Source organism: Euleptes europaea, chromosome 9 (genome assembly GCF_029931775.1).
Source record: "Euleptes europaea isolate rEulEur1 chromosome 9, rEulEur1.hap1, whole genome shotgun sequence".
Lineage (NCBI taxonomy): Eukaryota > Metazoa > Chordata > Lepidosauria > Squamata > Sphaerodactylidae > Euleptes > Euleptes europaea.
In genome coordinates this window covers 45,866,830-45,883,692 of record NC_079320.1, presented here as the reverse complement: position 1 = coordinate 45,883,692, position 16,863 = coordinate 45,866,830, and the positions used below count along the sequence as shown (strand labels likewise).

General features: G+C 41.1%; 1 protein-coding gene across 1 annotated transcript; it reads right to left on the bottom strand.

The window, feature by feature from the left end:
- Positions 1-9,549: 9,549 nt before the first annotated feature.
- Positions 9,550-11,894, bottom strand: TLR2 (toll like receptor 2). Its single transcript, XM_056855710.1, has one exon. The coding sequence runs from the start codon at positions 11,892-11,894 to the stop codon at positions 9,552-9,554; it is 2,343 nt and encodes a 780-aa protein (XP_056711688.1). The 3' UTR covers positions 9,550-9,551.
- Positions 11,895-16,863: the final 4,969 nt, after the last annotated feature.

The following is a 16,863-nucleotide window of genomic DNA, read 5'->3' as shown; positions in this document are numbered from 1 at the left end:
AAAAATGGCCGCTTTGGCCCTTGGACACTATGGCATCGAAGTCCCTCCCCAAACCCTTCCCCTCCTCAGGTTCCAACCCAAAAACCTCCCGCCGGTAGTGAAGAGGGACCTGGCAACCCTAGGTCTTAGCCTTTTCCACATGCCATTTTTCCTACCTGGAACGGGTCCAGGGATGTTATTCACCCCACTAAATACTTGCACATGTACCCCCCCCCCCCCCATGTCAAATAACATCCACTGGGGCTGTTTCAGAATTGACTTCCCACAGGAAACTCACAGCTGCAGTTCTGCTGTAAGTCCCTTTGGTGATCATGTTATATATAGTCTAGTTTGTCTTAGTTGTGGCTAGGGTTGCCAGGTCCCTCTTCGCCATCGGTGGGAGGTTTTGGGGCGGAGCCTGAGGGGGGCAGGGTTTGGGGAGGGGAGGGACTTCAATGCCATAGACTCCAATTGCCAAAGCGGCCATTTTCTCCAGGAGAACTGATCTCTATTGGCTGGAGATCAGTTGTAATAGCAGGAGATCTCCAGCTAGTACCTGGAGGTTGGCACCCCTAGTTGTGGCCTGATTTTTCAAAAACCCTCTTACAAAATCTCTGCCTCATTCATTCCACAAAGTGAATGGCTTGTGGTTACTATACTATTAAAATAGAATTTGCAGAAGTCCCACTCCTTTCAGTGGGATTTGTGTAGGCAAAATTCTCATTTGGATATACCCAGAGAAAATCTAGCATGGTTAATACTCCAGTTATAGGATGTCACAGTTGGAGTGGCATTTTGATTCTGATTTTTCTCTCTGAAATGATTGGATTTCTGCTTTCATTATTGGGTTTTTAAAAGGATAATGTGCAGTAACACTTAGCATCCTCCTCCCCATGGCTTTCCCCATGTGCCGTTCTGCACATAGGAGTTTCCAACCGCCAACTGACTCCTGTCTCTGCAGGTCTCCCATAACGGATACACATGTCTAATGATGCATAAGGGACTGAGTCAACTCCATAATATGTTTGTTCTGTCTAGCAAGTACTGATCAACTGAAAGTTTTTATCCTACTTATAATCCACCATGGGTCTCAGCGAGAAAGACAGACTTAATAATACAACAACAATAACTTGTTAACACATAAATATGTTTTCATAAACATCAAAGCTAACCCAGCCTCCCCAAAGTAGGATATTCTTTCCATATAATGCATATCCCTCTCCCCACAGCAGATGCCCCCTAAACTTTTCTTTAAAAAGAAAGGAGGTTCTATGAACTATATAGCAGCAAGTTCCACATGGTAAGTTATTGATGGTTTGTGATTGCACCCCCAGTCTGTCAGAAGAAAGTATATGAATACAAAACTTCACAAGATGCAGATAAATAGATGCTTTCCGGATCATGGGGTAGCATAGATACATGCTTACCTAAGCAAAGACAAAACACTTTGTGTGTTCCTCTCATAAGAAAGGTTGGAAAGTCCAAGATTAAGATGTCTTATATTTGTTACAGAACATCGCTAATCGTTTCAGCAGCAAGAAAGTAACATATGCACAACTCAATTATTGTGCAGCAATATTGGCATCCAGAGGAATCTGATACGGTGAGATCCTCACTAATATCAAAACTTAGTACCAATTTATGCTAACAGTCCTGCAATGGATTTACTCATTTGATCGGAATAAGCCCATAATGCCCACGAGCAGATTATCGAATCACAGCCTTCTGTCTGAGCCTTAGACCCACTATTTAGCTATTAAGCCTTTCAAGCTGGCAAGCAGCCAGATGTGTATGAACTCTTTTCAGGTTGCAGTTTAGTTACGGCTAAAGAGTTAAACAATGCCCTCTCAATTAGATCCTCAAATGGGCAGATTAACTATCGTTTGTTCGTATACTAGGCATGTGCACCCCTGCTGGTTGCCACTGACCAGCACCAAATCATTTGTTTCCCTGCTGCAGCCTACCAGTGGCTGCTCCATTCACTTTCTAGACAGCCTCCTTTCATGTCAGCGTTACAACCACAACAGACCTCATTGTTGAGGTCTTTTTTTATTTGAACCACCATTTTTCCTTATTAGGTTGTGAAAGGGAACAATCAGAGATGGAAAGTAAGCAGACTCCTAACACACTGGAACAGAAGTTATCAGCTCTTTGAAGCTATCCAGAGAACACATATGTAAACATACTAATACGTTAAATAATATGATCGTCTTCTACTAATTTTCTATGCTTAAATGGGCTTTCATTTTTTTAAAATGGGTCACAACATGTAATTCCTCTGCACAGAAATTATTAATACAAGTCAGGCAGGCAGGATTTGTAAATAAAATATATAACAAATATTTTATTAAATTACATTCCATCATGGTTCATTCTGATGTTTTTATGGCATTTGCTATGTTAATTGTTAAAACATGAGAGGGCAAATCATTTGTGATAGTCGCTTGCATAATCTAAGAAAGGTTGATTTTTTAAAAAAAATAAACATACTTTTATACACATATTTTTATCAACAGAACAGTACATGAGCAGTTCTGGTGTCCTAGAATAATACATCCCAAAATGGAGAAATAGTGATCAAGGCCATACATTGAACAACCTCAAGTTCACTATTTAAACACTACCATGTGCATGTACCCCAATGAAAATGAAAATGAACAGGGTACCAACTGTTGTTGACCAACTACTAGAGCCAATGTGGTGTAGTGGTTAAGAGTGGTGGTTTGGAGCAGTGGACTCTGATCTGGAGAACTGGGTTTGATTCCCCACTCCTCCCCACTATTCATGTGAGAACCAGCACAACAATAGATACTTCAATGTTTTATTCATTGGGTTACCCAAGTACCATAAAGGAAATGCAGAAAAATCAGTAAGATCTAACAAGTATCACCATACCCAACAAAGCGGCAGACCTTCTAACATGCAAGTTCTTCCTATTAACATCAGATGAAGGGTTTTAATTACACAGAAGTGAAAGGCTACCTGTATATGCTCCAAAGCACTCAATATTTTCTACATGTAGGGTTGTCAGCTTGCCCGTTTCTCCACAATGATGACCAGTTTTTCCTTCTCCTGACTGATTGCAAGATACAATTTTTCCTTATAATGGAGGGAACAGGAAAGAGGCTGTCGTGATTAGTCATTTCGTATTGTTGCACCTACAATCAGAACTACTAAGAGCCAATCTGATGAGATCAGAGTACCCCATCCAACTGAGGGGAATAAACCAGATTTGCAAGACTTTATCATGTTTATGCTCCTCCCCTCTCTTAAGAAATATGCATGACGGTGTATACAAGATTATCTTTACATTATTAATGTATTCTCAATAGCCAATGGGAGAAAAAAAATCATTTATACTTTTAGAGTTAGGTGAAGCAAAATCAGCACTGCTGGAAGTGCGTCCTATAAACATTCCAGCAGGGGGCACCCTCGGAGCAGAAGATTTGCTTTGTAGTGGCATGAACTAAATTTAACTGGATGGCAATCCTGATACTAAAAAAAAAATGCAATTGTGAGTATCACATTACTGAGCAATGCTATTTATCACATAGCAAACTGACATGCTGTGTCAACTGTCACGTTGACAATCAAATTCTTTGTATTGCATATGATGAACATGTAACTAAGTTGATCTCCCCCCAAACGTCTAAGCACAGTCTACTTCCATTTATGTTAGACTACATCCAAAAGTATGTGTAAATGTGGTGGCATATTGGGGGGGGGGGTGTTTCTGGCATCAAGCCAGCCTGTGACTTCACTTCCAGAGAAAACCAGAAGTTACATCATGGCAGCGTGGGTAGGGTTACCAACCTCCAGACGGAGCTTGGAGATCTCCCAGAATTACAATTGATCTTCCAACTTTAGAGGGTAGACTCTATGGCATTATACCTTGCTGTGGTCCTTCTCCCCAGGCTCTACTCCCAAATCTCCAGGAGTTTCCCAATCTAGAGCTGGCATCATTGTAGAAGGGAGGCAGTAATATTTGCCCAAAACTCTATGATTTAACCGTAGTTTTTTTGCAAATCCCAAAGCACTCCCCCCCCCCCGACATCATGACATCATTTCTGGTTTTCACTGAAAGTGACCTAGCAGGCCAGCAGGCCTATCCCATCACAAAAATGCTCCTAGTGTGAGTCCTGGCAACCCTCAATGTCTCTGATAGAATTGGTTCTGGTTAGTCATTAATATATCTAATTCTCAACATGACCCTATTTGTGGATACTTAAATCCAAAGACTGGGGCCATGTATAGACAGATCTTTCTAGAAGCCTGAGAAAAGCTTCTGCAGGTTTGCAGAAGAATCTTAAAAATACAAATTGGGGGATTAACTACCCAAATAATAGAAGAAGCACCTGTAGCTGCAAGAAATAGATGCCCTCTCAGTGGCCATTGTGGCTGTTGCTAGCCAACCACAACAGTACTGACAGCCTTCAAGTCTTGGTTTCTGTTAGTAAAAGGCAGGGGAAGGGAGCAGGGTCCTTTCCAGGGCTTTTTGGCCTTTGAGGGAGGACTAATCAGTGCCAGGCCCACCAGCACTCACCGGGCAACTTCCTACCACTTACATGACTCACCCAGACCTGGCTGTTTGCAACTGTTCAAAAGCAGCTACCCCCCACCCCCAAGCCAGTATAGTTTCAGACTAGGTTTGAGCCTGGAAGAACCAGGCTCAAACCCCCATTGTGCCATAGAAACTCAGTGGGTTTCCTTGGGCCAGTCACTAACTCAGCAGAACCTTCCCCACAAGCTTGTTGTGAAGATAAAATGGAGGAGTAAAGAATGGTGTAAGCTTTTTTGTGGAAAAAGGTGGATATTAATGAAATAAAGAATAAATATAGCTGAAGATGGCTTGGGGTAAAAGGTAAGTTGGTGGATGGATGGGAAGGAGAAAAGGATGTTGGAAAAGCTGAGGATTTGGGAGCTTCCAGAAGGAGGGGAAGAGGAAATAATAGGGGGAGGGGGTACAGGGGAAATTGAGGTACTCTGCACAAGTCCAGGTAGCTGGCAGTGTGCAACTGGGCCCAGCCCAGCAGCTGGTACCATGCAGTTTTTTAAGGGGGAGGGAAGGAGGAAAAGCTGAAGATGTGGGGGCAGATAAAGGTAGCTTGGGTGAGGGGTAGGAAGGAAAGAAGGAAGGAAGCAGAAAAAAATGGGAGAAGCTATAGGACCTTTCAGGGAAGGGAAAGAGGAGATAGCGGGGGAGAGGAAAATGAGATGCCATCCCCAAATCCTTATGAGTCCCATTTGTCATGTCCAATAGCCATTAATGGACCTATCCTCTATGAATTTGTCTAATCCCCTTCTTAAAGCAGTCTAACCTAGTGGTCATGTGGCAGTGAGTTCAACAAGTGAATTATCTGTAGAGTGAAGAATTACTTTATTTTATTTCTCTAGAATCTACTGTCCAGCAGCCTAATTGAGTGTATTGAAAATCTAGCATTTTAGAGTGAGCAAAAAGTGTTTTGAGACCAGGAAATAAATTGGCCACTGTTATAACAGGAATTTAAGAAGATCCTCCAGGTTTCCCTGATCCCAGCCACTTGTGAATACAATAACATTTACAGGTTTATTTACATATAGAGTTCCTTGTTCCCACTTCAAATGGGGATCCCCTGCTTTGAGCTTCCAACCCCTGCTGCCACTCGGTAAGCTGGTGGGAGGGGCAATAAGACAAAAAATTGCAGGTGCATCGACAGCATGACATCATTTTGGGGATGAACCCAGAAGTGACATCATGCCTCTTTAGGTTTTACCGTAGAGTTTCTGCTGAATCCTAGAGCACCATGATGTTTGCCCTGGAAATAATATGCTGTCAGCACAATGGCGCTCTCCATGTGCCTATTGTCTCATTGCCTTTCACCAGTGGGTGAAGACTTTTTTCTTTTGTTTGATGTTCCTCCACTAACCATTATTGGCCTTTCTCGTTTGTGTTGTTGTGTGTGTTTATGTTTTACTGAATTGTATACTTATATTTTACATTAGCCATGATAGCTTAATAGAACCTACATGTTTACAGGTAGTGTGTCTCTGAATACCATAAGCTGCTGCAAGGGCTATGGCCTCCATGCCTTACTTGTAGGCCATAAAGCATCTGGTTGGCTAATGCTAGCAACAGGATACTGGTCTCGATCAGTATTGCCCAACCTATGGTTTGGGACCCAAAAGTGAGTCATGGATCAGACCTTCCTAACGTCTGCCCATGCCCTTTCCATTGTTCTTTTTTGTATTTTGGAAACGAAGATCTGATCTTGGAAACAGAATCTTCCATCATACATTAGTTGGTATTTTTTCTTCACTGCATATAGTTGTTGATCAAGTAAAACGTGTCCTGGTGGTTACTAGAATGAGTTTCTTAGAAGCTTAGGGGGGATTAGAGAGAGTAATGGAGAAGGAGAGGGTGGTCAAAGGCTAGAATGTAACCTTCATATGCAAAGGCTGTGTGTGTTTGTCATTTGTTTGGGGTTCATATTGGGGACTGCTGAACCCTTTGTGTGATGTTCGTTGGTTTCTCAAAAACATCTGATTGGCCACTGTAGAAAATGGAATGCTGAACTAGATGGGTGCCAAGGTCATAGTTTGCCTAGGGTGCAAAAAACGAAACAAAACTTGGGCTAGCCCTGGATGGGGGGGTCACTATACCTAGTATATTTGGACTTGTGGGTCATCATACCAAAAAGGTTGGGAACCGCTTGTCTAGACAGTCCCTTGGGCAAGGTTCTTGATGTGAGTTTGTGTATCCCAGGAATGCTAAGAGAGAGCGAGAGCTAAGCAATCATTGTTTGACATTACTAACAAAAATGAAAAGCGAAACCACAGCATTTAGATTGTGCTTTCAAGCTGAGATGCTTAGAACGTTACCCTCTATGTGTTTTTTATGACCGATTCATTAGGGATTTCACTCAGTGCTAGGACTCTGACTTTACCAGCATCTTTAAAGTCAAATTTAAAGCCAGCTTCATTGTTTTAAGTGGCACGATGCCAGCAAACATTTTGGCCCCAGGAGTTTAATATGTAAGTATATGATTTCACTTAATGTTTACACCAGTCACTATAGTTACCTCATTGCTCCAGATTTACACCAGTGTCAACCTCAATATAATTGCCATTATTATTATTTAACCTAAAGAGGAGCTTTTAAAGTATTAATTAGTATCCTGGTACGTTATGATAGCTGCTATATAAACAGTCTGCAATGTTGTTCGGTAAGTAGATTTTACACAGGATGGTAAATGCAATTGCACCGCTCATTAAATTAATTGAACAGTCCAAAAATGGAGCAGATACTCAAGCAACTTAGTAGCTGCAAATACCTTTCTGCTTTTCCTCCCAGAAATGTTGGTATTCTTTCAGATACAGGCTTTCTACTTTATTATAGAACTTTTCTTGCCAGTGTTTGGAATGTCCCTAGTTGCACGCAAACAGTTCTCCATCTTTACAGTAGCAGCTGGCCCACAGGGGCTGGTAGGGTGGAGGAATCCTACACCACTAATCCACAATTTTTAAAAATGTGAACACAAACTACATATTGTCTCCGGTTGTTCTTATATTCTCCTTTATCTACTTTATATCAGAGTCCCCATCAATCTGTTGGGTATGCGGTGCAACCGTATTTTTAAAAAATGCATCTGCCTATTGAAATTGTAAAGGTATTCTTAACATTAGATAAGATATAAGAATATAATACCGGTGCTTCTTTCTCACTGGGCAGTACAGTTGCATTCTTATACATACTTGTAAGTAATTAATAAAGTCTGTTGTTGTTAGTAATTTTCACCAAACTCAGTGAGACTACTAGTAAACCCAAAAACACTCAAGCTATAAATATGTATTACTGCCTCAATATTTCTCTGAATATATAGTTAATACACAGTATCACATAGAAAGTAGCCATTTAATGATAAGCCCTGAAAAATTTTTTTTGGTTAAAATCATCTATTACATACTTGCTGTTGCAAAGTAATTATCAAAAATCAATCACCAGTTTTTGGCCACAGAGGAATATAACTCTATTCCAGCAGCCCGGGGAGAGGGGAAGCTGGCAATGGCATTTCTATAGCACGAAAAGTATTTGAAAATGAATAAAACTTTGGTATTTCTGTTTCTTGTCTATGCATGACAATACGGCACTCGAAGTATTATGCATTTTCAAATACCCTTATGCATTTTCAAATACTTTTCACTTACCATATCAGTGTCAAGTTGCACACATTGGTATTTCTTTTTCTTGTCTATGCATGACAATACGGCACTCAATGTGTGTAACTTGACGCTGGTACAGTAAGCCTCGCACAAATGAGGGTACTTTACCTTGATGCCAATGATGTTAACTGAGTAGAAAGGGGTAAAGGAAGACCTCAAAATGTCAGAGGGGCAAAGGTATACAGTACCAGAGGACAACAAGAATTCAAAGAATTCAATAATTCAATTTAACAGGTAACATTTACCGAGTCGTTGTTTCTTATTGATGACCTATTTATATTCTGACTCTGCTGTAAAATTTTGGTATTTAAATAGTATTTATTCTATATTATTTTTTTAAGTTATTGGTATGTAGTGGTCAAGATTTAATATGTGTTTGTAACTGCTTACAATAGGTTTCCATAGATATGGGCCGTATTGACTGAAGAAAATGAAACAGGAATTATCAGCTGGCATTCCTGTCTTGTTTGCGGTGTGACTTTGTTAATAATTATTACTTGTTATGAATGCAGTTTTTGATGTGTGACTCTGTAAATAGTTTTTTCACACATTTGATACTAATGTACTGATGAACTGTGTCATACTGTGACACAAATTTATTTTTGTATTTCACTTTTCATAAATTTTACACACAATTTTTGCAAACTTTTTTTTTATTATTCTTGCACTTGACCTCTGGTACTGTGTACCTTTGCCTCTCTAAAATTTGTAAACTCACACATAGCAGTATAGACACAAGACATTTAATATATCATAAACAGAAAACAGAATTTTGCAAGTGGAAATGTACTATACAATGTAACAGTAGCATACAGTGAATTGTGTTAATCATCTGCCAAAATAAGATATGAATAAATGCAGAAAACATTGTTTATAATACTGTGGATATTATTGGACATCAAATAGTTTATGACGGGGCTCTATTTGGAACTGAGCCAAGGCATTATCAACATGGACACCTCTGTCTCACTTCCTTGTGAGTCAAGATGCAAAGGGTTCTCCTCGATTTTCCAGTGTCAAAAGAATCAGAGAGAGAAAGAGCGCATTCCACACTTCATGCATTTCAACCACTCACTCCCATTTGCCTGTGTTTGGGCTCATATACAAGCAGGAGCTACTGAAGCATACAAGAGAAGCATACAACTATTGTTGCCACTCACACTGGTGGGCAAACTTTGCATCTTGTTTCAGAAGAAAGCGGCCAGAGTATAAGAATTTTTTGGTCTCTGTGGCCATAAGAGCAGCTGGACCCTGGGACCAGGCTAGTCGCTCAACTACCAGTCGCGTATTTCTGTTGTATGTTTTACAGAAGTGTACATATAGCTATTGGAAGGGGCTCTGTGCTTGAATTTACCAAGTACCCCACATTCCTCCTATGACTTTAGTGCTGCTCTCAAATTAAACCAAAATATTGGCTGATGCTTGTCATCTCTTGGCCATTCAAGGTAGGTTTTGGTGTTCATTAGTTTTCTGAGCTTACAAAATCTTTTGGGAACGGTTTGCTCTGGAATGGGCTCCAGAAGGATCAAAATAGCAGCATCGTTGTTCTCATCAAAAAGCCGGAAATGAGAGAAATCCAGTTCATACTTGCACCATTCACTCTGTACGAAGTGTTCAGACAGCACAAACAGAGTTTTATAGCTCTTCTCAATGGAGTCAATGATGTTGTCCACAATCCATTTGCCAGGCATAAAATCCCTTTTATGAAGGCAGAGTTTAAACGGGGGATTAGCTTGCTCCAGCTCCTGTACCATTACATTCTCCACCCATTCAGAGTCATGTTCACTGTAGGAAACAAAAGCATCATAGCAGATTTCTTTATTGTGATCCCGTCGAGGCTTGCGTTTTGCTTGAAGCCAGGCCCAGGTCATTTTTATATACCAGATGGCATGAAGCTTATAGCAAAGAATTGCCACCACCATGAGCATCACCAGCATCAAAATGCAGATCAGGGACACCACCAACGTTCTGTGACATTCAGTTAGTGATAACTGGGCAACTTGAATCTGCTTCCCTTTTGCAGTGGTTGGAGAGTCACAGATGTAGTTTTCAGGCCAACCAGCCAACACTTTGGCTATTCCTTCCTGAGACTGAACAAAGGAGAGAAATTCACATGAACATCTGAAGCTGTTGTGGCAGGTATCCAACATCTCCAGTTGGGCAAATTTTCCAAGTTGCTCCTTAGAGAAATCCATCAGTTTGTTTTCTCTCATCTCCATGAATCGAACACTAGGGATGAAGGCAGCATCTGGTAGGGTTGTTAATTTGTTATTTTTGATGTAAAGCTCCCGTAGCTGTGGCAAGCTCAATCTAAAGTCGTTGAGGTTATTATTGCTAACATCCAGTACTTCCAGGCTTTGAGGGATACATGTAGTAAGCCTACTAATTTTGCAACCAGAGATGTTTAAAAATTTCAGACTTTGGGGCCATGTACATGATCCTGGCATTCGACCAAAGTTGTTCCAGCTCACATCCAAGGTTGTGAGATTTACTAGATGAGCTATACTTTTTGCTATAGCACCTAAATCGGAAAAAGCATTCCTACTAATATTTAAAGTTTGTAGTTTAGGGAAGGCATTACCACTAAAGGAGAACTGCACAGTTAAGTCTTGTAGTAGATTAACACTTAAATCTAGATACTCCAGAGAATGAAATGATTGTGAAAGATTAGGAGGCACCAGATAAACCTTTGCATTTTCAATTGTAAGCCTGACAATTTTATCTACAAGATGTGCTACATCAGAAAAATCTGTAAATGAAAAAAATTGATCAATTGTTAAATTTCGGATTGTTAGTACTTCTAGGGCTCCTACAGAGTGCAATCCAGACATGCCCCGCATTCTCCCAACACCACTGAATGTGCTGTCCACCACCTCCAACTCATGAAGTTGGTTCAAACCTGCAAGGATGGGAGCTATGTCACCGATAGAATAATCCGAGAGTGCAACATTTCTAAGGATAACTTTCTGGACAATCACAGGACCCAATGGGTCAAATTGGGATGGGTATGGATTGTTCAGAAATTGTATGTTTCTCAGTTCAAAACACACCACAGAATTAGTAATATCACGCGTAATTGGAATTAAAGAGACAGGGGAGCGGACATTTAAAATAATGTGATTTATGTGCTTGATAGATTTTAGACTTCCTTGCTCATATTGTCCAAGGTTCTGTGCCTCAATTTCCAGTTCTTCGAGAACGGAAATTCCTTCAAAGTCTTGTTTTCGTAGAGTAGAGAAGTAACCATCATTTCCCAAGTACAGAAACTTCAGCTTTTGCAGATTAGAAAAGAGAGGAGCTTCTCCTAGATCAAGGTACTTATTACCTTTTATGTTTAACCAGTGTAAGGAAGGAAGGTGTCTGAACCAAGAGGGTGACAAGTGAGTCAGATTGTTCTTTGATAAATCCAAGTGCTCCAGCTTTCCAAGGAAGTGAAAGGCATCATCATCAATGGTGTGAATTCTATTAGAATGGAGCAGAAGGGTTCTGAGATTGACAGCGAACTTCAGATCCATCTTGCTAACTTGTTCAATAGAGTTGCTGGCCAGGTTCAGTCCTGTAATATCATCTGTTAGACCAGAAGGAATTGCATCCAAAGCCTTTGAAGAATAGTTGCAGAAATTAGAAGCATTACAAAATGGACCAAGCTCTTGTGCTGAAGGACTTGCAGCTCCAACAACAGAGAGGACCCAGAAGCTCCAGATTGACTTTATCATGATTATCTAAAAGAACCACAAATATAACATGGTTACTTATCAAAACGGTTTCTTTTAAATAGACACGTTTCACTATTCAAACCATTCAGTGCACAACAACCACTTTATACTCTAGGTGCAAAGTGATGGAAATAGTTCAACTGGTGAATGTGTGACCAGAGAAAGTTGAAAGGATCAGGTAAAGTTTTCCCATAGTTTTAGTCCATTCATCCCCAAACACATACCAAGTTTCCAGACTACTTTTTGGAGAGACCACTGGATCCAGTGTCACTATTGATACTGGCATCATGATTCTACTCTCCATACATACGAAGATATCCAAGATGGCCACATGTAGGATGAGAAGGCTGATCTACAATTCTGGCCTAACTGTACTATTTTATACAGAATATAATCCAAGTTGATGCTGTTGTGAGGAGGTAATGCACGATGCCCTGCTTAACACACAGGAGACCCTGGCCCCAGATAAATCACTCACTAGCCTGGGAATCAAGCAATAAAACCCTTGAGTGACAGGCAGAGAGGAGATGGTTCCCCATTTATGGAGACTAATAGGCAGGACAGTGACAACCATTTTTCTAGCTACCAGGAAGAGGCAAGATGCACAACTTTTTGGACAGCCTGAGTTAGAGACATAAAGATTGAGGACATGCACCTTGTTATGTTTGGGTAAGGTGTGTGGCGAGAAGCATGGGGACTCAACCCCAATTCAGGATAGGTCAAAGAGAAATCATCCCAGCAGGGAAAGAGTTAAAAGGTCTCTCTGGTCATTTATGCATGGTCGCTTTAACCTCCTTTATTCCCTGTTTCAGCCAGGATCAAAGTAACGCGGGTTGGGGGAAACTGTATGCATTGGCCAGGATGATCAGGGACGAAACTGCGTGCTAATGGAGGCATGAATACAGAAAAGCAGTCTCCCAAGTTCAAATCAAGTCCCACCCCTTTAAATGCTGCTCTGTAATAGGCTGACTTTGCAGTACTCACCCTGAGAGATCTCCTTCCCCCCAGACCCAACTGCTGCATAAAAAGCATTTTAATTCACCGAATTCACCACTTCTGCAGCTATTAAGAACTTCCCAAAAAATTTAATAAATGGGTTTCTTAGCTTATTACTTGGGACCACGGTTACCTTGGGACCATGGTTACTTCAGGACTCCAGAGATACCTTCTGCCCATCCCCACACCACCCAGACCAACCTAATCTTCATATGAAAACAAAATCACATGACATGCCCAGCTGTAAGTCCCATTGAATGATCAAGACCCTTTAATTTTATTCTTCTTCCTCTATCTTGGTGGCCCTGCTTGGGAAGCGGTTTGTCTTCTCTAATTTACTTTTGTCAAGCAGCTGTTTGGAAACAATAAGAATTCCCTACAGGGACTTACCCTCTATGGATGCCCTAAACAGGCAGTGAGCAGGTGAAGGCTCTGCCTATTTAGTGAGTGGATAATAATCATGTTGGAGTGATGATTAAGCTAGTTATCCATTTGTATACCAGGCTTCATCCAAGGAGTTCTAAGCAACACATATGATTCTTTCCCCCATTTATTGGGTTGGATCCAGCCAGCTTTAATGCTAATAAAAAGGAAAGAGGGATGGCCTCTGACCACAAAAAAAAGACAATATTGAGGAGCACATGACTTTCATAGACAAAAGCGACATACTAAGGAACTATACTAAGAATAGGAATTAGATGAGATGGAGTAAAAAAAAATACTGGCTGAATCCAGTCCATTTGTTCCCACAGCAATCCTGTGAGGTAGGTTAAATTGAAAGACAGCAAGCTTCAGGACGGACTAGGGATTTGTATCCAGGACTTCTACGTCCACCACGTTAACTACTACAACACAATAGTTCTCAAGACATTACAGAGGAGGAGGAGGAGGACAAGTAGTAGTATTGGCTGGAATCTGGAGATAATCCACTTTCCATATGCTTAGATCAGCTATGAAAGATGTTCCCTAAGGGCAACCATATGGCAAGCGGTGAAGGGCCTTTTATGCACGGGTTGCTTTCATTGCCGTCAAGCCCCAAGTACTGTGGGGCTTTGTTTTCATTATGCATGTATTATCAGACCTTCAGAGGTTGCCTTGCTCTCCACCTCATTTTCCCGCATTTTGTGGATGCTGTTTTACCCCAAATTTAATGTCTGCCTCGCTACCAAATCGAAAGCTGGTGCTGTGCATACTTGTCCATTCGTGTTTTCTTCCCACGCCCATTCTCGCTTCTCCCTCCATGGTCGCATCTTGTCACTTGTGAAAGTGTAGGGGTTAGAGCAAGGATATCAGACCCATTTGTTATGAGGGCCGGATATGACATAAATATCACTCTGTCGGGCCGGGCCATGTGTACCATAACATTTAATGCCAGGTACTGGAGATACAAACTTTATAGAAGACACATGCAAAGCCAATTAATGATATTATTTTTACTTTATTTTTATTTAAAATACAAACATGCTTAAAACAATAAAACTCTTACAGAATTTTCTTTTATTTAACAGTCTTTGATAATTGACACCTCAGGACTGGAGAAGGTGGCTGCCTTGGCTGGTAAACACACAGCACACTCGCCAACCCAGATTGGGAGTGTGTGTGTGGGGGTGTTGCCTCGGCTGGCTCAGGGGCCAGATAAGAGCCCTCAAGGGGCTAAATCCAGTTCCCTGGCCTTTTGTTTGACACTCATGGGCTACACTCAGGAGCCCTGGTTTTAATCTCTTTCACTCCATGAAATTCACTGAGTGTCATTGGGCCAGTCTAGGCAGAAAAAGCCTAATCTATCCCACTTGGGCTCATTTCTCCTATCAGTGATTAGGTAAAGAAAACATGACTTCAGAGGATGGAACTGGTGAGAAGGGGGAGGGTTCAACATCCCTTTTAAATTTTACATTGCATCCCACCTTCTGTTTCACATACAACTGGGGTCTGCCATCATACACGGGTTGGTAAGCACTGTGGTTATAGCTAATGTGCCCCATAAAAGGATGTTTCCATGTGCAAAAGTGTTTGTATAGTTCCAGTAACTTGGTAATAATTAATTGCCACTGATGTTTCCCAACTGTTAGGGTTTCCCCCCAAATTACCTTGTGTTTCTGTGGCTAGTTGGTGAGGCAAATACAGTAAGTCATGGGCTCCATTCCACTACTTGAACCCCCCCCCCGGAAAAAAAAACTAGTGGCAGGAAGTGAATACGTGAGTCACAAAGATTAGGAAAACCTGCATTTTTCCAGCACTGGCAGCAACATGGACAGAGTAAAGAAAGGTACAGTTAAGTAACCTGAAATCATCTGAGATCACTATCAAAGATCAAGCATTTGGTAACCTGACAGAGGGCCTTTTTTTACCGGTGACACCCTGTCTACCAAGCAGCCCTCCCCAGAGATATCTTGATAGATCTGTGTGACGGATAAGGGACCCAGCCTGAGAGGAGGCTGTGAAAGCATTCGAAGCTTGGGACCCAGCCTGGATAGGAGGCTGTGAAAGTAGTTGAAGCTTGGGACCAGCCAGAGAAGGCTGTGATAGATTGGGAGCTTGGTAGCGAGACTGAGCGGAAGCCAGACTGTACTCTGTGAACCTAAGGGGTTCTGTTAAAGCCAAAGCTATTGAAACACACAACCTGTGGGAGTGACAGGAGTGAGAATTGGGTTAGAGAGGGCCCATTCTCAGGTCACAAGGGGAGTTAGTCTCTGAGGTAGAGCTATTCCGGTAGCAGGGAGGTGTGGAGGATTACAGCCACTGAGATGGGGTAGTCAGGGAGAGCTAGGCTGGGGACAGAGTCAGAGAGTCTGCGTCTGAATAATAGTTCTGAGGGGTAGAACTAAGCTTGAAAACGGAATCTGAGTAAGCTTGAAACTAAGAACTGAAGGAACTTGAGTGAAGAAAACCATTTCCATTTATTTACTAGCTCCTTTGACCAAAGGTCTTGAGCTTAACCATGACAATAATACATAATACAACAGCAAATAATCAATTTACAATACCGAACATATACTTAAGGTCAAAACACAGTAAAATATAATTACTAAGCATACTTACTAAACATCCTTAAAACTATAGCAATCAATATATTCCCCTGAACACCTCATTGAACGGAGATCATTCAAATCACAAAGTTTGATCCAACATTCAGCTTGGCCTACACACTTATTTTATTTTGAGTGAAGAAAACATCTAAGCTATTTCTCTGAAGTAATCTTGCGTATATAAATCTGACTCTGAGTTTTCCCTCCAATTTCTGCCTTTTCTTGAAAACCAATCTCTGTGAGTTCTGTTCAATAAACTTCCCTGTTCTGTCTGTCTAAGTTAAAAAGCCTCTTGTGTCCTATTTCTCTCTGAGATAAATACTGGTGTGGGACTGGAGGAGAAGGAAAATAATCTCCTCACAAATACATTCAGGCCAACGCTTTTCCCTCAGCATATACAGGCGGGCTGAGAGAGTGGGATATTGAAGTGGTTGAAAGGGGGGTGCGTCTTAATCTGTTTGTTTCATTTTGGTGCCAAGTTCAAGCTCTCATTTCTGCTTATTTCATCTGTTGAAGTTTTACTGACATTCTATCAGCCTCTAAATCATCTGCTTCATGGTTCATTTTGTTTCTTTAGTTTCACTCTCTTTGTTGTAGCGTTTTATTTTATTATACACCACTCTGCAAACATTTAGTAAGCAAGTAGCCTATAAATTCTCTTAAAATTAAATCAAAACCAGGAAATATATACTTACACCTTAGAACTGGGAAATGTAGAAGAAATCAGCATCTTTCACAATTTGCAAGAAACAGCAGACTGTTATGTAACATGTTTACCTTTATGGTTGCATCCAGGCAACAATGCAAAACCATCACACTACACTAAATGCTACCTTGGGGGAAGGGGTTGCCACACTTCCCCCTTACACTTTCAGTTCAGTGGTGTGGTGGTAAAGGGAAGTTGGAACAGCCCCAACAATGCTTCTGTAAAGGCAGTTGCTAAAGCG

What these genes read in the sequence shown, in the direction of transcription:
- TLR2 (XM_056855710.1), bottom strand. Translation starts at nt 11,894, where the DNA reads ATGATAAAGTCAATCTGGAGCTTCTGGGTCCTCTCTGTTGTTGGAGCT.